Below are 23,238 nucleotides of genomic sequence, written 5' to 3' on the forward strand. Positions count from 1 at the left end.
CTGCAGAGATTTTGTTTATGGCCAGTTTGGGGGGCCTATCCCCAGCATGTCCTCCTTCTTGTTTTGCAAAGCAGTAAAAGCAAAGGCAGCTTTGTCAAGGTGAGCTACTTCTCACAGGAGTTGGGATCCACATCTACAGACTACACAAAGACAAACAACACAAATTAATAACACAATCATCATTGAAATCGCAGAGCCTGCAAGTGTTTTCTATCTATTTTAATGGGTTACTAGCTGCTAATCCATCTGCAGCTCCTTCAAGCACTCCAGTTCCTGGCATTAAGGTCAGGTGTGCTGGGGATGCTTTAAATATGTGTTCTTTTAATTTTGCAATATCCAAAGACAAGTTTGTAGATTGTCCTTCTAGATACTTTTTTATTCTTTCCCAAATTTTGATCTTATTAAGAGCCATTAGTAGTTTTCACAAATCCTTATGTTTAGTTCCTACAGAGGGCCATATCATTTGACGTTGAGGTGCCACTATACTGCCATGTTTCCAGATAACAGGAACTCTTGCCATATTTCTTACTATTTATGCCATCTGACCATTTTGTTTAGAGCAGCTGGACATAGTGCACCTGTGGGAAGTACACTGACAGGTGCAATTGAAGCTAAACATCCCCTTAGAGGATTGATCAATAATGATTCCATAGGAATGGTTGTGCAGCACCTCTGCCTGTTCTGCAGTGCAATTTTCCCAAACAAGTACATTCATTATTTCCGGCCAGGTTCAATTCTGTTTACAACTAGGTTTTTGAGGGTGGTATGCCTCAATTATAGGAGCAGATTTATTATGGTAAATACTGAGATCAGAAGGCGTGTGTAGCTGTGGCACAGGGTGATTACATCCAGGCATTATTGCCAGCCAGGATTGATAAATATGCCCAATAAGTATAATTGTTCTCTGTGTCAGCCCTTGCTGAAGGAATACTCATGGCAAAGGTGATCACTGCTATCATAGCTATCATTAAATTACTCATTGTGACTCTTTATCTCTCTTTCCTCAGGCTTTCTTCTGCCTTCTGTGACAGCTTCTTAATCTGTCCCCAGGTAGGTGGCTGTGTTCAACAGGTGTTGCAGGAGTCAGTTGGGGTCCTCCTCAGCATCAGTCTCGACATGGCTGCAACTGGGAGGCCCTCAGGATCCTCCCGGAATCTCTTCCATAGCACCTGGCTCAAGATAAGTTTTCAGGTGTCTTGATGGTATCCAAATCGACTGTTGATTTTGACCTGGAGAAACGCATGCATAACCTCTTCCCGAAGTTATTACTTTAACTATTTCTCAACTTTTTGTTATTGGATCTCTCCACCAAACCAGTTGTTCTGCTTGTCTTTACAGCTGGTTTCTGTAGATGCTGTTCAGCTGCTGATAACATCTGGCCTTTAGGCAGGCTCAAAAAATTTAAAGTCAGTAATGCTAGATTCAATTGCATATGGGGTGTCCCATAATCCCTGTTTCCCACTTTTTGCTTTTGCAACTGCTATTTCAGGGAGAGATTCATTCTTTCTACAATGGCTTGTCCTTGAGAATTATATGGGATGCCAGTAATGTGTTTAATATTCCATATAGAGAAAAATGTAGCTAGAGCTTGGTTAGTATAGCCTGGGGCATTATCTATTTTAATAGAAGCTGGAATGCCCATCACCACAAAACACTGCAAAAGGTGACATTTAACACAGGCAGGAGACTCTCCAGATTGGCATGTAGCCCAGACAAAGTGAGAAAAGGTGTCCACACATACATGTACATAAGCTAGTCTCCCAAATGAGGGAACTTCTGTGTGTCATCCATTTGCCAAAGAGAATTAGGTTCCAATCCTTGAGGATTAACTCTTCCTGTAAAAGATGAGGAATGCACCATTTGGCAAGTTGGGCATCATTGGATAATAGCTTTAGCTTCTTTCTAGGTAATGCTGTATTTGTGTTTGAGACCAGAGGCATTAACATGGGTTAATTTGTGAAAGTGTCTAGCATTAGATATTGCAGTAGCAACTAAGTGATCAGCCATTTGATTCCCTGCAGTCAAGGGTCCTGGAAGAGGTGTATGAGCCCTAATGTGAGTGATGTAAAAAGGGTACATTCTACTCCTAACTGCTGTTTGCATTTGGGTAAATAAAGTCATCAGTTGTTCGTCTGTATGAAATTGTAACTGAGCATTTTCAATTAACTGTGTGGAATGAACCACGTGTGAGGAATCAGAAATCACATTAATAGGCATATCAAAAGCAGTCAATACCTCAATTACAGCTACAAGCTCCGCTTTTTGAGCTGAAGTATAGGGCCTCTGGAAAACTTTACCTTTTGATCCAGAATAAGAAGAATTACCATTACTAGATCCATCTGTGAAGATGTTTTCAGCACCTTCAATTGGTTGAAATTTAGTTATTTTAGGGAGAATCCAATTAGTTAATTTCAAAAATTGAAATTATTTAGTCGTCGGAAAATGATTATCAAGAATACTCACAAAGTCAGCTAAATCGGTTTACCAAGTAAGACTATTTATAAAAGTTTGCTGTATTTGTGCCTTCATGAAAGGGACAATAATTTTTCCAGGATCATATCCATGTAATTTAACAATCTGAGTTCTCCCATTTCCTATCATAGGAGCGGTTTGATCCAAATAAGGAGTTAGAGTCCACGAATTAGTATGTGGAAGAAAAAGCCATTCTACCAAGTCCTGCTCTTGGACAGTAACACTAGTAGGTGAAGCCTGAGTTGAAAAAATTAGCAAATCTAGAGTCTTCTCTGGATCTATTCTTTTATTTGAGCCTTGTGCACTTGCTTCTCAATCAGCTGTAACTCTGCCTCAGCCTCCTTTGTGAATTGCCGGGGGCTAGTGAGACTAGGATCTCCTCTAAGCACAGAAAATAGATAACTCAGCTGGGCGCAGTGGTGCATGCCTGTAATCCCAGCAATTTGGGAGGCTGAGGAAGGCGGATCACGAGGTCAGGAGATCGAGACCATCCTGGCTAACACAGTGAGATCCCGTCTCTACTAAAAATACAAAAAAATTAGCTGGGTGTGGTGGCGGGTGCCTGTAGTCCCAGCTGCTGGGGAGGCTGAGTCAGGAGAATGGCGTGAACCCAGGAGGCAGAGCTTGCAGTGAGCTGAGATCGTGCCACTGTACTCCAGCCCAGGTGACAGAGCAAGATTCTGTCTCAAAAAAAAAAAAAAGAGATTACTCATGGCATATGTAGGAATGCCTAGAGCAGGTCGTACCCAATTAATATTCCCTAGTAATTTTTCAAAGTCATTTAATGTTTTTAATTGATCACTGAGTACGGATTTTTTTTTTTTTCGAGACGGAGTTTCACTCTTCTTGCCCAGGCTGGAGTGCAATGACGTGATCTCGGTTCACCGCAACCTCTGCCTCCCAGGTTCAAGCAATTCTCCTGCCTCAGCCCCCCGAGTTGCTGGGATTACAGGCATGCACCACCACGCCTGACTAATTTTTGTCCTGACCTCGTGATCCGCCGGCCTCAGCATCCCAAAGTGCTGTGATTACAGACATGAGCCACCACGACTGGCAGTATGGTTACTTTTTGTGGCACTAGTGCAGTGTCATTTACTAAGATCCCTAAGTAGGAATAAGGAGTAGTAGTCTGAATTTTATCCGGAGCTATAATTAAACTAGCATGAGAAATTGAATTTTGCAAGTAATCATAACATTGGAGTGGGGGTAGCACAAAGAATGTCATTCATGTAATGAATAATTTAACGCTGTGAAAATTTTTTACGAGTAGGTTCAGTTGCTTGCCCTACATATGTCTGTTAAATTATTGGACTGTTTAACATGCCTTGTGGCAACAATTTCCAGTGAAAACGCTTAGCAGGCTGTAGTTTGTTTACTGCAGGAATTGTAAATGCAAACCATTTACAGTCTTGCTCAGCTAAGGAGATATTAAAGAAACAGTCTGAAATCTGACTCTTAAATGCCAATTTTTTTGAATCATAGCAGAAGAAGGCAATCCTGGCTGTAATGCTCGCATAGGTTGTATAACTGAATTAATGGCTCTAAAATCTGTCAACATTCTCCATTTACCTGACTTTTTCTCTTTTTTTTGTTTCTTTTCTTTTCTTTTTTTTTTTTTTTTTGAGACGGAGTCTTGCTCTGTCGCCCAGGCTGGAGTGCAGTGGCCGGATCTCAGCTCACTGCAAGCTCTGCCTCCCTGGTTCATGCTATTCTCCCACCTCAGCCTCTGGAGTAGCTGGGACTGCAGGCGCCCGCCACCTCGCCCGGCTAGTTTTTCGTATTTTTTAGTAGAGACAGGGTTTCACCGTGTTAGCCAGGATGGTCTCGATCTCCTGACCTCGTGATCCGCCCGTCTCGGCCTCCCAAAGTGCTGGGATTACAGGCTTGAGCCACCGCGCCCGGCCCTGACTTTTTCTTAATAAAAAAGACTGGAGAATTCCAGGAGGAAAATGTTGGAGCTATGTGTCCTTTCTCTAATTGTTCAGTAACTAAATCCTCTAAAGCCTCCAGTTTCTCTTTACTCAGCGGCCATTGTTCTTTCCAAATTGGCTTATCCATTAACCATTTTAATGTTATAGGTTCTGCAGGCTTAACAACAGCTGCCATCAAAGATGATATCCTAAACCTTGGCGGGAACTTTGTCTCTCCACTTGAAGCAGTTCCTTTAAACCTTGCAAATCTTTCCCTAGTTCCATACCAGGGACATACACCTTTTCATGCATCATATGTTGACTTTAAGGGCTATATAATTGTTCTGGAATTAGCACTTCTGCTCTCTATTGTTGTAAAATATCTCTCCCCCATAAATTTATAGATACAGAGGTTGTGATTGGTTCAATAGTCACAGGTTATCAACCAGGCCCTTCACAATGCAAAATATAACTGCTTTGATATACTTCAGGGACTTTACCAACTCCATCTATGTTAAATTGAGTGGGTTGGATTGGCTATGCCTATGGCCAGTGCTGTAGAGAAATGATTGAAATGTCTGCTTTTGTATCTACCAAACCTTTAAATTTCTTTCCCTGAATAGTTATTTCACAGGTAGGACACTTATCAGTAATTTAATTCACCCAATAAGCTGCTTTGCCTTGTTTATTAGTGCTTCCAAATCCTCCTGTCCATTTAGTTTCACTTTTCCCCATTTCCACATACGGCATAATTAGGAGCTGTGCTACACGCTCTCCTGGCTCTGCTTTCCAGGGAACAGAAGTAGATATAACAGTTTGAATTTCCCCATTGTAATCTGAATCAGTGTCTCCTATACGTACCTGCACTTCTTTTAAATTTAAACTAGACCCTCCTAGAAGGAATCCTATCGTCCCCATTGGCAAGGATGCACAGACTTCTGTTGGCACCTATTGCAGGGGTTCCCCAAGCAGAAGGCTCACAGCTTTTGTGCAGCATAAATCTACAGCAGCACTACCGGCTGTGGCAGGGGACAGGCATTGTACAGGGGTGAGGGAGTGACCTGAGCCGGAAGTGCCCCGGTTTGGAACAGGGCCCGAGACAGGCCCCTCATGGAGTTTCCCAAAATCAGGTTTCCGTCCTTATCAAATTTAGAGTGATTAAGATTAGACCAACGTTTTCTTTTTTTGCATTTGGGATATATTCCAGGTTCAGCAGTTTTCTTTTTTCCCTCAACTGGAGGCCTGACTCACTGATTTTTTCTACGTTCTTTTTTAGTATGACCATGCTTCCCACAGTTAAAATAAGCTCCAGGAAATGGAGTATTTCCTTTACCCACTCTCAGCCCTGCCACAGCTTGTGCCAACAAAGTAGCTTTATGCAGATTACCTCTGATACTGTCACATGCCTTAATATAATCAACTAAATGTGCTTTCCCTCTAATAGGTCACAGAACTGCTTGGCACTCAGGATTGGCATTGTCAAAAGCTAGTAACTGCAACACTATATCCTAAGCAGCCGAATCTGCAATCACCTTTTTAAGAGACTCCTGTAACTGAGCTATAAAACCTGTATAAGTTTCTTTCAGCCCCTGCATAACAGCACTAAAGGAAGGGTATTCTTCAGCACCTGAAGTGAATTTTTCCCAAGCTCTAATGCATACTCCTCTAAGCTGCTCTATGGCATCATCCTGCATGACCACTTGTGCATCTAAACCAGACCAGAAGCCAACCCCCAAACTTGGTCTGCAGTTACATTAATTTGAGGTTGGGCCTGGGCATTGTGAACAGCCTGAATGGAAGCTTCATCTGCCCACCAACTTTTAAACTATAAGAAATGAGCAGGAGTTAGACAAGCTCAAGTAAGAGCGTCTCAGTCAGTAAGAATCATCTGACTGGAGACAGCAACATTCTTTAACAGTCTCACTACAAAAGGAGAACCTGGTCCATATTGATTAATAGCTTCTTTAAATTCTTTGAGCAATTTAAAAGTAAAAGGCTCAAATATAGCTATAATATTTCTCTGTTGATCTGGGGAGTGTATCCTAACAGGGAACTGCCAAGGCTCTATGTCACCCTCTTGTCTAGCTTGCTAGATTCCTGCCTGAGTAGAACTGAGAGTGGTTGCTTGAGGCACTGCTTGAACAGTCACTGGGGCAACTACTTTTCATCCAGTGTCCTCTGGAAAAGGAAGTTCTGGAGGGTCAGGCCAGTCTTTTTCTTCAAACTAATGAGGGGTACAGAAGAATAGGACAAACCTCTCCCTCCTTTGTCACTTTAGCTTTAGCTGGCAAACAACCCTTCTCTGTCACCTCTTCTGTTACTTCGTTATACTCTCTTTCTTCCTTATTATCAGTGTGAAAAGGTTCCAAGGTGAAAAGATGCAGAGCGGACACTTGTCCCATTGTTGCACTGGTGCTTCCGAGCTTTCCTTCTTACTCACCATGAGAACTGCTTAAGGGTACTCGGGTGTTCGCCAGTATAGTTCCACATTCTCCAAGCATCACTCTGGCGACCCTTCGACCCGGGTTCGAGCCCTACATATGGGCACCACTTGCCGAGACCAGCTCGGTCGTGGAGACTGTAACTCAGAGGCGCTAAAGGAATTAAAGACATACACACAGAAATACAGAGTGCAGAATGGGAATCAAAGGGCTGGCAGCCTTCACAGTTGAAAGCCATGAACAGGTGTACCTACATATTTGTTGACAGCCAGCCAGCGATAAGCACTGTTTCTTTTTTTTTTTTTTTTTTTTTTTGAGATGGAGTCTCACTCTGTCACCCAGGCTGGAGTGCAGTGGCCAGATCTCAGCTCACTGCAAGCTCCACCTCCCTGGTTTACGCCATTCTCTTGCCTCAGCCTCCCAAGTAGCTGGGACTACAGGCGCCCGCCACGACACTTGGCTAGTTTTTTGTATTTTTTTAGTAGAGACGGGGTTTCACCGTGTTAGCCACGATGGTCTCGATCTCTTGACCTCGTGATCTGCCCGTCTTGGCCTCCCAAAGTGCTGGGATTACAGGCTTGAGCCACCATGCCCGGCCAAGCATTGTTTCTATAGACTATAGATTAACTAAAGGCATTCCTTACGGTAAACAAAGGGATGGGCTTTTGCTAGTTATCTGCAGCAGGAATAGATCCTTAAGGCACAGATGGCTCACGCTATTGTTTGTGGTTTAGGAACACCTTAAGTGGTTTTCTTCCCTGGGTGGGCCACGTGTTCCTTGCCCTCATTCTGGTAAACCAAAAACCTTCAGCATGGGCATCATAGCCATCATGAGCATGTCACAGTGCTGCAGAGATTTTGTTTATGGCCAGTTTTGGGGTTTGTTTATGACTAGATTTGGGGGTCTCTTCCCAACACCAGTCCAATCTCAGACTCCTAGGATGAAGCAATTCGCCTGCCTTAGCCTCTCAAAGTGCTCAAGATTACAGGCATGAGTTACCACACACAGCGTTATAATATATTTCATAAAATTTCCTGATTTTTCTGTTTCATCTACAACTTAATGAAGTTTTCTTGCTATGAACCCAGACTTGCTGGTAAGACTCGAAAGCACATTCAAGTGTATTCTGGGACAATCTGTAACAGGAAAAATATTGAGCCTTGTAGTAAGTGTACCTTACTGGCCAATCAGCTGTCAATTCCCCATCATTACTATCGTTTCTGGAATCACATTTTCCAAAGCTCCTTTTCTCTCTACGGTTTCTTTAGAGTTGCTCAACGAGTTGCCCTCCTATGACACTGGGAACTCAGAGTGGTGGATTCATGTAAACTGACACCTGAAGTAAAACACGTGGAATTAGGTGTGGACCGGAGAGTCACCTGGAGACATGCTGCAGGCAGCTGAGAGCATCAGCACCCCAACCCTGGGCTTCCCAGACAGGTCTGAGGATCATCACATGGTACTCAGCACATACCACCTGGGGCAGGTGCACTCTGACTTCTGCAGGAGGACCTGAGAATCCCTTGTCTCTAGTACCTGCTTCATAAAGGACATACCATAGGCTTCAAAAAGACTGTGGTTTAGACTCTAATTTAGTCAATTTGAACAAATTCTCCTTGGAAAACTAAGAGTATCTTCTCTTTTTCTATATGAATTCCAATTATCCCATAACACAGATTTCTCAGGTGGACTTATCTCTCTTCTTTATTCTGCCAGGTCAGGCGTTGTAACATATTTTCTGCTGTGGATGACGGCGAAAGAGGCTTAGGGTTCAGAGGAGCCTCCCTGGTCCCTCTACAGAAACCTCCCAATGACTTTCAAAACCTGACTGACTTTGAGAAATGCTCTCAGCACATGGAGGCACCAGGAGGAGCATCTGGGGCAGCCCAGGCTCACATATCTGCTTCCCTGGGTGTTTATGTTATGACTTGTAACACTGTGGGAGGGTAACTGTAATAATGTTGACAATAATAAGTGGCAGAATCATTAAACTGCAGGCTACTGATGGTGAGAGTGAATTCTGTCCCAGATCCACTGCCGCTGAACCGAGAGGGAATCCCACTTTGCAAACTGGATGCCTCATAGATCAGGAGCTTAGGAGTTTCCCCCGGTTTCTGCTGATACCAGGCTAAATCATCAGTAATGCCCTGACTCGCCCGGCAAGTGATGGTGACTCTGTCTCCTACAGATGCAGACAGGGAGGATGGAGACTGGGTCATGTGGATATCACATCTGGCACCTGAGATTGGAAACATAAAAACAAATATTCTTAATATTAATCATGTTATCAGAGGACTTCCCTGAAGTTCCAGACAGTACGGAGCACACCAGCTTGGTAAATTCCTGTTGTTTTCCTTCCTTACCTGGGAGCCAGAGCAGCAGAAGCCCCAGGAGCTGAGCGGGGACCCTCATGTCCATGCTGTGTCCTGACTGAGATTGACTCCTGCACAGGGTATGACCAGCCTATAAAAAAGTCTTAAGCACTGGGGGCTGTGCTCTGGGACATGCAAATCAGCAGCAGATGGGGAAGGCTGGGCACAGCTGCAGGGCTGGCTCATCTCAGTAACTCAACACAGGGGCAGTGTCCCCAGGGTCCCAACAGATCAGGCAGTGCAGACTTACCTAGAGAGAATACATTTCTCTCATGGCCATATGCTTACAGAACATATTTTGGAGTGAGTTTTCAAAATTGTAAGTGAACCTAAGACTAGATTAAATAAAGTTTTCATCCTTGTATTAGGAGTGCATAGGAAAGCATCAGTTTTGGCAGAAAATTCATAATAAAGTTGTAGAATATGGGGATGTCAGAACTTTCAGTTACTTTCAAAGAAATTTGATGAGTGTAAAAGTATTTAGTGCTGTACTAACAGTGTCTCTGTCAGTGTGAAATTGCTTCTTTTTTGAAGTGAAAATAAAAAAGTCTTTTTCAGAAGTGTGTTTGATAAATTCAATAGAATTTACTAATAAACTTAAGCCACTGTTCTTGCAGTATAAGAAAAAACAATTTGCTGTAGATACACAAAGGTGATACCTGTGCCATGCATAGATCTGCCATTCTCCAGAGCTGTGGGTCTCTTTAATGCCCAGGGGCTAAAGGGCTGCACATTATTCCTGGCATGGAATCCCCATATTCCATCCCCTTTCCTGCCTTTGGTATAATTTCTTATGGTTCTCCAGCATGGAGCCTGACTAGTGATGCCAGGTCTGATTATTTCAATTAAAATCTCTGTTTCACTCGCTGACTATAGGAGCCTGGATTAGGATCAACTTGAAGCCCTCTATCAACCTCTGTCAACCTAGGCTCAAATAATCAATTGTTTCAAAGCAGGATGAGAAAAGCTACAGCTCCTGGGTAATGCTCTGAGCTGTGCTCCCCAACAGCCTGTTCCTGGGGTCTCAGGTGCATCTGTCCTAGAGCTTGGGTTCCTGGAGGGTAGGTGAGGGGGAGGCCTTGGGGAAAGTCCAGGTCAGTGAACCCTCTCTCCTTAGTGAGAGCGGCTGCTGCTCAGTGCAAATGAGGCAGAACTCATGGTCTGGAATTAGCATCCCCTAGGATGGCTGTCAATCAGTGATGACAAAGTAGGTGTACACATACCCCAGCTCCCTCACATCTCAGATGGAATAACAGAGGCATTTTTCCTGTGTTTCTATGTGGGCTTGATCTCTCGTCATCCTCAGAGGTGGCTCCCTCTGAGGCACTTTTAACTTTCCCCGTCCCCTCTCTTGCTGTCTTGCTTGTTTCCTGCACTTTGTAAATATACTGCTTGCATGGGAATCTTTGTCATCCTTCTCACTGGGGGGATCCAACCGAAGGTACTGTAAAAAATCCTCATTCTTGGATTTTGAGGCATCCAAGAGTCTCAGGTTTTTTTCTAGGTCTATTGCCTCATCGATCTGCCTTGTGATATTTTTATTCTACTTTAGGGCAAGACCATTGTGGGGATAATGAGACTTGTTTGTGAAATGAATAATACACCCCCTAAAGACATCATTGTCCTAATATCTGGAATCTATGATTATTACTTACGAATATGCCAAACGTAACTTGGCAGACAAGGTTAAGTATTTTGAGGTCAGGAGAGTATCCTGAATTATCTGGGTGAGACCAGCATAATCACAAGTGTCCTTATAATAGGGAGGGAGAAAGGTCACATCTAGAGAGGAGCTGGGACAATACAGAGGGGTGCTGGAGTGATGAAGAAAGGGGCCATGGAGTCACGAATGTGGAAACACTGAAAGATGGAAAGCTGAGTATTGGATTTTCTCTCTTGATGCCTCCAGAGTGAATACAGTCCTACTACTCCTTGATTTTACTTCGTTGAGACTTTTAACCTCCAGAAATGTAAGATAATACACTTGTGTTGTATGGAGCCAGTAAGGTTGTGGTATTTTGTTGCAGCAGCAACAGGAAACCAATGCAAGGGAAGGGGGTGTGTTTTACTTCCCTGAGTGTATTATTGTCCTCTATTCTCCCAAATAGTTCTATGTTGTTGTGTTTTGCTGCCAATTTCGACAAAAGACAGAGAACAATTTTCTATGACTGGAGCTAGCACCAGAATTCTTCTTATGTAGAAAGTCTCTTGAGTAAATCTCTGGGTTAAGTTTTATACAATCTTGATATCTGAGAGCCTGGAGGTCATCTCTCACAGCACATGAGCAGAGGAGGGGGCTATGGGTTTGCTATTTTAAGATTCAGAGGGACATTAGCTGTACAAAACACAATCTGAGAAGCGAGGACTGAGTCAGAGAGATGGGGATGGCAGAGGAGACAAAATGTGGTCAGGGCAATGCAAGCTGTGACCCTGCTGCCATATCTGAAGGAAAGGTTCTTGGTGTCTGTAAAGGCTTTGAGCAAGTTGTGCTTTGTAGACAAAACTGTAGAAGGGTCTGGGTTTAAGCTTAGTGTCAGCGTGATGAGGACTAGAGGCTGCAGTGAGCATGGGTTAAGAAACACACCTTGTACTTCTGGCTTTGTCTCTTCCTGGGATTTTTAGGTTATGGGTTCCTCCATGGAATGAATGTGGCTCTGAGGAAGGAACATAGTTAAGGTCAGACAGACCTAGATTCCAAGTTCAGCTTCAACAACTGCTGACCAAGTGACTTTTAGGCAAATCAGCCATGTGCTGTCATGAACAGTTGCCTCATGTGTGAAATGGGGCATTGAGGATATGAAGGGGTGTCCTGATGGTTCCACCAGCTGACGCACCATGAAGTGAACATACATGTGTAGACACACACACACATATGAGAAGAGTATCTAGTGCCCCTTTTATGCATCCTTGAGTAACTCAGGATGTGATGTGAGATATTACCAGTCATATGTCATTTTCAGCTAAAATTATCAATATTTATCTTATAACTAACAGATGACTCTCTGTACTCTGTAGTTTCATGTACCTTTCTTTAATCACAAAATTTTCCACCAATGTATTTATGTCTAATATCAGAAAGTTAAGCAAGGAGATTGCAAACCACCACAGCACATTTAGTCTGCATTTTCCCAGAGCCCCATTTGTGTTAGTGTCCTCAGGCTACTGTAACAAGTTCTCAAAAATGTGGTAGCTTCAAACAACAGGAATGGAATCACTCATAGTTCTGGAGACCAAAAGTCCAGAATCAGTTTCGCAGGTATAACATCTTGGAGTCGTCAGGTCTAGCTCCTCCAGAAGCTCTAGAGAGGAATGGGGTTTAGCTCTTCCATCTTCTGGTGGCTTCAGCTCTCCTTGGCTGTGGACACATCACTGCAATCTCTGTCTCTGTGTTCACATTGCCTTCTCCTCTTCAGTCTATGGTAAGTGCCTCTCTGCCTCTTTTTTTCTCAGGACACTTGTGATCGCATTTAGGGCCCACTTGATTAACCTAAGATGATCTCTCTGTTTCAAGCTCCCTAATTTACAATTGCAATTGCCCTTTTCCCAAATAAAATACATGCATAGGCTTCTTGGAATGAAATCTCATTATTTGGGGATGATACTCTTTACTACACCATTACAGAACCAGGTCTCAGTGTTAGTCCTGTACATACATCAATAGTACTCTCTCTCTCTCTCCACACACCCTGCTTTCCTTCTTTTCTCAGTATCATAAATCTCTTCACTTCTCTAAGTGTATCCAGTGGCAGCTGTAAACTAGTATGTATCTGAGACAAGTCTCAATCAATTTAGAAATGTATTTGGTCAAAGTTAAAGACATATAAGTGAAACAGCCTCAAGAGGTCTTCAGAATGTGTGCCCAAGGTGGTCGGGCTACAGCTTGGTTTTACACATTTTAGGGAGACATAAGATGTCAATCAATATGTGTAAGCTGTACATTGGTTTGATATGAAAAGGCAGGACAGCCCAAAGGAGGGGGGTTGTTGAGGACTTCCAGGTCATAGGTGGATTCAAAGATTCCATAGGCAGAATCTAGTGACCCGTAATCAACAGAAGGGAGTTTCTGTGTTAAGAAAAAAAGTTGTGCAGCCAAGGTTTATCATGCAGATGAAGCCTTCAGGTAGCAGGCTTTAGAGAGAATAGGCTGTAATTGTTTTTCAGACTTAAAATCAAATGGTAAAACGTGCCAACTCTTAGTTAAATCTCTGTGCATCAGGAAAGGGACTTGAAAAGGGGTTGGATTCTCCATAGAATGTAGGGTTTTTTTTCCCCCCACAAGAAACAGCTTTGCAGAGACATTTTAAAGTACATTAAATAATAATATCTTGGTTATTTGATTTCTCCTCGGGCCTGGTATCTGTCATGTTGGTATCTTATTGCGACAGACAGTTTGCTTTGTCAGCCTCAGGGTCTCTGTCTTAATATTAAACGCTGGTCAGTTGTGCCTGAATTTTAAAAGAAGAAGGGTAAGTTAAGGCATATCCAATCATCCATTCCCATCATGGCCTGTACCTGTATTTCAGGTTGATTTTGGCGTATTCTTGGCTGAGAGGACAAGTTCATTTATTTGGCCAGGGAGCATATAGTGTCATTTTTGGTTTGCACAAGTATGTCCAGGTAAGAGGCACCCACACAGGAGGGCTTACACAGAACCTGGCTTTCAGGGCTGCTTACCGACCTGCTCTGTGTCCTGTTGTCATGCACAAGGAAGGACACAGCCAATGACAACCTTCAGCCATCTGCGGAGAAGCTGTGTCTGCAGAGGACAGTCATGAGCTGTGAGTCTAGAGACCTGTGATTATCTTCAGGGGCCTGTGGTCCTCAGCTTTCATGGGAGTTGTGTGGGTGCTGGCTCAAAGAGCATCCACCAGGATTCTAATCAGAATATCTCATTCACAGAAGGCAGTGGGTGACATGACAGCACAGAGGGAATCTGTGGGGCCAGCTGCATGGAGCACTGTGAGAGACTCACTGGCACCCGGGCTAGACAGAGCTTCTTGCAACTTCTGAAGCACATGGATTTGGATCTCTTAACATCATTTTGAAAGACCATTTATCATTCTGAAGGCAACCACTGTAATTAACTAAGATAACATGTTTAATAGCTAGGAATAAAATAGTTATTATTTTATTGCTAAGATGATTACAAGAAAACAAACAAACAAAAATAGTGTGAAGGAAAAGAGCAACCCTAGACTGAGGGCTTTGGGTAAGAGGTTGAGACTCAGTAGCGAATCCCCTGGGCCATCTTCTGTCAATAGAGAGGGACAATCAGGAAAGGGAAATGTGCAGAAGACGCAAAATCTTGTTTTGTTCAAGAATCCTAACAGGAAACAAGAAGTCTCCTTTCTGAGCATCACGGCGGGAAGATGGGTTTAATCCCCACATTCTGTGTCTCACACTTTTCAGCAATTAGGGCTCAGGATGAATTTAGAAGACACCATTCACTTCACAGCAGATGGGGACACAGTCAAGGCAGCGGTGAGAGGCAAGGCTGGGCTTTCAGTCTCAGAGCACAGAGCAGGTTCCCCACTCCTCCGCAGCCTGATGTCTTCTCCCAGATGTTCCAGATGTTCCCAGCCATTCTTGTCTTAAGGGCTCCAAGTTGTTAATGGGACACTGGCCCTCTTCCTTTCCCAGGGTGTCTAAGAACTTGGCTGTCTTTTGGGAAGTGTGGGCTTTGTTTGCCATCTAGAGGCAGATCTTTGGCATAGCAACTTATAGGAGTTTTCTACTGTGATAGCGAAAATAAATACATCAATAAATTTATCGTAAATAAATTGACTTAATGTGTAGAATCTGTAAAAACATAAGATCAGCTTAAGAGCTTAAAAGGTGTCTGATGAGGTTGAAAAGACAAATTACTTTCAGTGAAGGACAGAACAACAGATGCCTTTTTTTTTTTAATTGATGGCATTTTAGGAGTCATTATCAAAAGGTAAAAATAACAATTTGAAATAAGGTGCTAAAACAAAATTTTATAATCAAAAAATTATTTCCAAGAATCATATAGATACATTTTCAGATTAAAACAGAAAAAAATGTGAGTTTATCATCAGATCCGCTCAATGGAAGATTTCTCAAATGTGTACTTGGAGCAAAAATAACATTTATTTTTCTATTTGCCAGAAATAGAAGATCTTTGATCTTTAGAAGAAAACAGCTTTCGTTTCATTTTGTTCCACTCATGCTGCTGAGGATGTGTATGGGGGCAGCAACTGTGAGGAAGGAGGAAGCTCTGGGCTGAAGGTGGTCGTGCCTCCTGCCCACCTGAGTGACCACATGGAGCGGAGCCACCCACACCACCAAGGCCACCTGCCTGTCTGCACTGACATGTCACAGACACAGAAACCTTGTCACATTTGGTCAACTGCAAGTAGAGGCTTCTTTGTACCAGCCAATTCAAATTTTCTTTGTATCTTCTCTCAGGTTAAGGGGATTTTTTACCTTTCACCATTTTGTTTTGAGAGTGTAGCCCTTTGTTACAAATTAGACTTGCAAAACACATTCTGAGAGGCACAGAGTAAGCCAGGGAAATTGGAAAAGAAAGAGGAGATGATGTAAAAGGGGTAAGAGAAAAGAAAAATGTGTCCTTGTTCACAAGTCCAAAACAAAGTCATTTATAACTCACAAAGGTGTTGACAGAGTTGTGTTTTGTAGGGAAAACTGCAGATGGGGCTAGTTTATGATTAAGTTCAGCATGGTGTGAGGCAGAGACAGCAGGAAGCTGTGGAGTCCACACTGTCCCTACCATGTCTTCTTGCTTATTATAGGCATTGGGTTCAACTATGGAATAAAAATGGTTGCATGAAAGAAATATAATAAAACCAGACAGACTTGGCTTCAAATCCCAGTCCCGCCTGGGTTCAAATCCCAGCCCTGCATGTGCTGGTCATGTGACTTTGGGTAAACCATCCATGAGCTCTGATCATTGGTTTCCTCATCTGTGAAATGGAACATTGTGTATATCAGGAAGTCTCCTGAGGACTTAATCAGATGATGGACCTTGAAGTACATATATGTGTGTGTGTGCACACGCATGTTTGTGTGTGTTTTAAAGATATATATGTATATGTGTGATCAATTATCATATGGTTTATCTTTCTAATATATACATATCCAATCCCCTTTTTATGTACCCTTGAAAATGTTAGAATAAAAAGGCTATGTAAGATCTTACTAGCCAGATGTCATTTTCAATTCAAATTCTTCCCTATTTATTCTACAACAAACAAGTGCATCACTAAGGGCAGTGGGGTTTCACATGCATAGCTTCCACTGTAAACAATTCTGCCTTCTCTTTTATGTGAGGTATTAGAAAGACAAACAAGATGATAACTGACCATAACACTTTTAGTCTGAGTTGTCTCTGAGCTGCGTCTGTGTTAGTGTCTCATTCTTTGGCTCCTAAGGTTGTGACCACAGTTCTGAGTTCTAATTCTTTTCTTCCCACATGCACAGCCCTTCTCAGAATTCACTCTGGCCTCCTCCATGCTGGGAATCCAGACTCACCCTCCTGCTACCCTCCCCAGAATCCAGCACTAACTGCCTGGAAACTTTTCTTTGTAAGCCCTCCAAACGCAACCTCTGATAGAAACCTGGTTAGAAGAGTCAGCATCTTCCCATCAAAAACCACTGAGAAGAAGGAGAAAGCTGCTAGCACAATGTTGCTGTTGAGGAGATGCATACAGTTCACAGCTTTTACGTCTTCTTCCAGTGTTCTTGTCTCTTTCTTGACCACTATTCTAATTTCATGATCATAAAGGAGGGAGGAATTAGGGACAACAAAAAGACTTTCATCCCTAAGACATAAAACTTGAAATTGAGACAGGAAGACAGCAGAACTTACGAACTCTTTGCAGTGGTTTGGGTTCCCCTAGCTACAAATAGAGCAGATCCAAGATGTCAGGAAAGGACATCACTTATTTTGGTTACCACTTTTATTGCCTTCAACACCCACAAACACACACACACACACACACACACACACATACACCACTCAAACTCACCCATGATAATGCATTTCTTCTCCTAAAGGGCAGGTCAATGGCCAATGAGGCTTTCTCTTCAGTATCATTTAAGGGTAAGTTACAATAATTTTAGAAACAAGTGAAAGTATAGCAATGGCTTAAGCAATGAGAAGAGATCTGAAGTTTGGCACATTTAGGGTTAATATAGCAGCTTGGTGACAGGAGAAAGTCCCCAGATTCTTTCTACATTTCTGCTTGGTAAACTTGGCCACATTGACTTTTCTGTCTTGGGCTCAGTGCCTCAAGGTCTCCAGAAGGCTGCAGGGACTTTAAGCTTCACGTCCTCTGGTAACTGCCCAAAGAGGAAATGGAGGGCAAAGCTCTTCATCATCCCTCTTTTTATGAGGGATCACCATTTTCTCCAGAAGTTCTGCCCTTCCTTCACACCCATGACATCTCACTGTGGAGCTGATCACATGTGCACCTAAATCCTGCTCATTTCCCGGGCTGGGAGCGGCTCAGTGTCCTTGTCAGGCACAGCAGGACAGAGACAGTGCCCTATACACTAAAAGCGGAGTGGGTGGCTGTTCTGCAGGTGACACAATTTTAAATTCCACTGTGCTTCTAAAGAAAGTTGTATGAGGAAGAGAAAAGCTAGGGGCATCTTCATCTTGCAGCATTCGAAGAAGCCGGGCCCTGAGGATAAAAATGAAGTCAAATTTTACATTTCTCACATGACCTTGTTAGTTTCAGCAATTGTGGAAACGTAGCCTACGCATTTATGTAAGTCAAGGACATACTTTCAGTCACCAGATTACTTGTGGAGAAATTTATAATAAGATCCTTAAATCAGGGCTAAGGTCAGACTTGTACTGTCTGAGGGCTGCTGAACTCTGGCCCTGGGCTGTGGAGGAAGCAGGTGTTCTACAGAAACAAGGGGCTGAGAAGGGAACCAAAGACTCTGCCCACAGGGCTGCCTCACAGGGGCTTCAGGGAAGGAAACTGCTCACGCACTCATAGGCACTGCTCCAAGCCCAGCGTCTGCCACCAGGATGAAGGCTCAGAGACAAGGGTCTTGGGACTGGGCCCAAACTTCTGGGGTCAGCTGCTCTCAGCTCTGTTCTCACTGGTTCTCAATGTCCAGGACTGTGCTGGAGCCAAAGAGGTCAGTAAATGTCCCCAGAGTCTTGATTGAGCCTGATTCTGTTACAGTTAGAAAGAAAAAGGACCACATGCTAAATAAACATAAAATTGTGCGAGTACATATATATGCATTTGTGACAAACTTTGTATATTAAATATGTATAATATCATAGATGTAAATTGCGGTGATATCTTTGTATCTACTATGCATATATATTATGAATAAATATTGTGAAAGGAAAATATCTTGGGCTCCCCAAATCACTAAGCTAAAGGGAAAATTCTAGCTGGGAAATGAATATGGCAAACCTGCCTCCCATTCTTTTCAAAGTCAGCCCTCTGCTCCCTGAGATAAATGCATATGTAATTACCTTCTCTGGAAAGGCTAATCAGAAACTGAAAAGAATGCAAGTTTTTCTCTCACCTACCTGTGACCTGAAAGTCCTCTCCCTGCTTCCAGTTGCCCTGCTTTTCACTTGGAGTTGTCCTGCCTTTCCAGACCAAACCAATGTTCATTTTACATATGCTGATTGATGTCTCATGTCTCACTGAAATGTATAAAACCAAGCTATGCTCTGACCACTTTGGGCACAGGTCTGCAGGACCACCTGAGGCTGTGTCACAGGCATGTGCCCTAAACTTTGGCAAAATAAACTTGCTAAATTACCCCATACCTGTCTCAACTGTTCTGGGTTCACAATGTAATATGTACATTTATATAAATAGGCATATTTTTAATCGTTGGTATAAAGTATGATGTTAAACTTTAATGTATGAACACTAAAATCCAGCAAGGTTTGCCACACCATGACACTTTCTCACCACAGAGCCCAAGAGTCAAAAGCTCAAGACCCTCCCTGATGTCCCTGCTGGGTCAAACTGTAACAGTCTAAGGCTGAGAATGCTGCGTGACATGAGGGCTGTCTGAGAGCACAGAGGTGCAAGTGCTGAGGAGAGAGTGGCAGTGGCTCTGGGCACGCAGTACAGAGATATTTTATGCTAAAGATCAGCATGGGTAGTTCTTCTCCTGGGGACTCCCATCAGACAGAGCAACACACGTGGCTCAGTGGCTGTGTTCACACACACACAAAACACTTGATGGTCCTTTGGCAGCCTCCCCTCTGACTGCAGCGATGTGGGATCTTGCTGACCAGCTTCTGTGGCCCACAGTGCTGCCAGGACTCTGTTCAGAATGAGCCTCCATGAAAGCAGCTCAGCTGCTGATGGCCAGAGTGACATCTTCTGTCCATGTCCAGCACCCTTGACCCAGGCCTTGTGTGTAGGGGGAAATCATGAACTAGGAGGAGCTTAAAAAGGGCCTGGGTTCAGCTGGTGTCAGGATAAGATACTGTTAATACTCTACCTGGCCCTGCAGTTGACAGTGACCTCTCTCGGGACACAGGGCAAGAGTCTGGAGACAGGGTGTATACAATGTCCCCTCTGACATCTATGTCAAAAGCAAGCATGAGCATTGCAAAATACTAGTTGCAAACAAGTTGTTCCTGCAGTTTGATGTAATTCTAATCAGAAAGCGAAAAGGCTGGTCACCTGATTGTGAAGGAAACATTTGTATTTAATGCAACCAAACTGAGGGTGAAGCCTGAGTCCTCCCTCCTCACCAGAGTCTGATAACAGAAGAGGAGGAAAGTTGAGTATCAATGTCTACGAGGGCCTTCTGAGGCTGATCTTGCTCAGAGAGGGTTGGCACGGTGGGTGAGTCTGCTGGCACTACCACACCAAAGTCCCACAGCCTGGATGGCTTAAACAACAGAAATTTATTTTCGCAATGATGTCATTGCTCATCTCCTGCTCATGCTACTTACCCTTAGTTCCTCTGCAATATCATTCTGTAAAAACTTTTACGTTCCACGATGCATTTATTAGGATTTTAAAATAAAATATTAAATGTCTAATGTTTTTTAATTTGAGGGCTCCAGTCTGCATGATTTCTATATAAATTTTGCCATATATCTATTAAACCTAATAGAAACGGCACTTTGGAATTTTAATTGCTCTGGCCATTGAATCCATTATCACAGAATAGAAAACTATGTCCAATATACTTTAAACCCTAGGCCTGAAACAGGAGCTTCTTGTTCTGTTCCTTCAGTCATTCTTTTGACTCTATCACACCGTGTTCTGTCATGTAACTGACATTGTTGTGTGGGTGGGGCGGAGGTGGGGAGGGGATCCTTGTTCTTAGAGCTCCCAAGATGGTGGCAAGCCTCTTGTTCTCTGACGTGGGCTTCTTGGCCTCATGGATTCCAAGGAATGGAATCTTGGGCGCCTCAGTGAGTGTCATAGCTCTGTTCAGCTCCATTAGGATGAACCCCGGGCACTTAGCCCATGCAGGAACAATGGCCAGTCTCTGTCCCCATTGGGAAAGGCAATGGGCCCCGTCTGGCTGGATCAGAAGTGCAGCAGACACCCTGCCAGACGGGGAGGGGTGGAAGTCAATGGCAGGTCTGGGATGGCGGCAAACAGCAGCGATAGACAGCAAAGGAAAGCTCAGCTGGAGCAATAACAAACCAATCAGAAGAGTGTGCAGTTGCAAGATTTAATACAGTGATAACAGAGCTCCCATACAATAGGAGGAGACACAAAGGGGGTTGCCTTTGTGGGTTCGAATGCCTGGGTTTATGTCCCGATCATTGTCCCTCCCGTGTGCTCTCAGAAGAGAGATGATTGGCTATTTCTTTACCTCCCGTTTTTTTCTAAATAACATTTTAATAAGCTCTTTTTACTACCTGAATGGTGGGGTGTGAGCTAAGTTACAAGCCCCGTGTTTCAAGGTGGATGTGGTCACCTTCCGGGCTAGGCTTAGGAATTCTTAGTCGGCCTAGGAAATCCAGCTAGTCCTGTTTCTCAACATGACTCATTAAGTTTGATGAAAATTTAACATACGATTTTAAGTGAAATCAATTGAAACCTACATTTTTTACACCTTTATACCTAAAATAGAGGATTCCGGTATATTTTCTAGTAATGATTACATAATATGTAAAAAAGGCTTTTTGGTATTCTTTGACATACTTTCTCATGGGGACACACCATTAAATTTGTCATCTCTAAAACAATATTTAGATTAATTGCTTTTAAAATTCTTAAAACTGGGGTAAGAAGGAAAAATGTCATGTAACTCTTCATTATTCATGTGACATATTTACTGAGTCTATGTTGTCCGTCTGTGAGTTCATGCTGTTTATTTTCAAAGCTCACTCTTGGAACTGGAAGAACTTTCACTGAGATGAAGGTAATTGAGGAGAATTGAAGTATTTTGGCATTGAGATCTTTTATCTGCCATGTATTTACCAGGTCTATGAATAGTCAAAATGTAAACATTTTTACTAATTATTCTTTGCCACACTCCCCTGAGGACAGCTTGTGTGGAACGCCTTCTCCAGCATGACACTGGAGAGGTAGTTTAGTGCATGAGTGCTAAAAAGGATACAAGGTTGGGAAAGTGAAACAGAAAAACGATTTCTCAATAGGACCAAGTATCATCCTGTACAAAATAAACCCCAAGCTGGTCATTTCCAACACGTATTCCACTTGTGTTGTCACTAATCTGCATCCATGGTCTGGTTGTTCTGACAACTAAATATACTTGAAAAATGTAGGCAAGATAGGGAGGGATGAACTTCCATTCACTCTCTCTTCATCATAGCTGGTTGCTCCCAGGGCACATGGCCCCCATGAATTTTCCTGCTGATGCCTTCCCAAGGCCGTGGCAGCAGATGGGACCTTAACGTATGGAACTGAGGCACAGTTGAGGCTCTCATCAGCCAGAGTCCTCAACAGCAAACCCTACCCCTGAGTGCCCCAAACAGCCTCCTTTTCTGCAGACTCAGAGACCCTGCAGAGCAGCTCCCAGGCAGCAGCTCATGTGGGCAGCTGGGACACCACAGAAGGGAGGTTCGTGTTTAAGACAGTACCACTGTGTAAGGATATTATGTAGCTTGCATGTATTAATAACCTCGAATATCCTCAGCCTCCACGCTGCTGATTTTGAGTTTAAAATATGTGCCTGACCCACTGCCATTGAATCTGTCTGGGACTCCAGAGGCCCACTGGAAAACCCATAGATCAGGAGCTGTGGAGACTGGCCTGGCTTCTACAAGTACCAATACAAATAGGTGCTTCCATTACTATGCAGGAGACTGTGACTGAACCTGCAGGACATGGAGGCAGGCTCCCCAGGGATGACGGACAAAGAGAATGGAGTTTGGCTCATCACAATATCCCCACTGGATCTTGAAATAAGAGAAAGAAGTACAAGATTATGTACAAATATTATGAGCAAATTTCATGATTTCCCTAATGACATGGATTTATCATTCATCTTTTAAAAGATATTTGATTCACATTATAAAAAAAAATTATTTTTAATGAGCTAAGGCAGGGCGTGGTGTCTCACACCTGTTATCCCAGCACTTTGGGTGCCAAGGGAGGCAGATCATTAGAGGTCGGGAGTTCAATATGAGCCTGACCAACGTGGAGAAACCCTGTCTCTGCTAAATACAAAAAATTAGCCAGACGTGCTAGTGCATGCCTGTAATCCCAGCTACTCGGGAGGCTGAGGCTGGAGAAACGCTTGAACCCTGGAGGCAGAGGTTGCGGTGAGCCGAGATCGCACTATTGCGCTCCATCCTGGGCAACAAGAGCAAAACTTCATCTAAAAAAAAAAAATGAACTTAGTATTTACTAGGTACAAGAGACCCTTTATTAAAAGATATTATTCAAGGCCCTGGTCATTGTTCTTTCAGGTGGTTTCTAATTATTGCCCATAGGCTCAAAGTAAAGGGAGAGAGACAGATCTGTCACACAAATGGAAAGCAAAAAAGATCAGAGGTTGCTGTGCTTATTTCAGATACAACAGACTTTAAACTAACAATGATCAAAAAGGATGAAAGAGCATTACATAATAAT

General features: G+C 43.2%; 1 gene segment (V, D, J or C); it reads right to left on the reverse strand.

Moving 5' to 3' along the window:
• Nucleotides 1–8,740: 8,740 nt before the first annotated feature.
• Nucleotides 8,741–9,242, reverse strand: LOC112604964. The segment is given in 2 exon segments: nt 8,741–9,063; nt 9,188–9,242. Coding segments are annotated over 2 exon segments (378 nt in total).
• Nucleotides 9,243–23,238: the final 13,996 nt, after the last annotated feature.

Source organism: Theropithecus gelada, chromosome 13 (assembly GCF_003255815.1).
Source record: "Theropithecus gelada isolate Dixy chromosome 13, Tgel_1.0, whole genome shotgun sequence".
In the NCBI taxonomy this organism is placed as follows: Eukaryota; Metazoa; Chordata; class Mammalia; order Primates; family Cercopithecidae; genus Theropithecus; species Theropithecus gelada.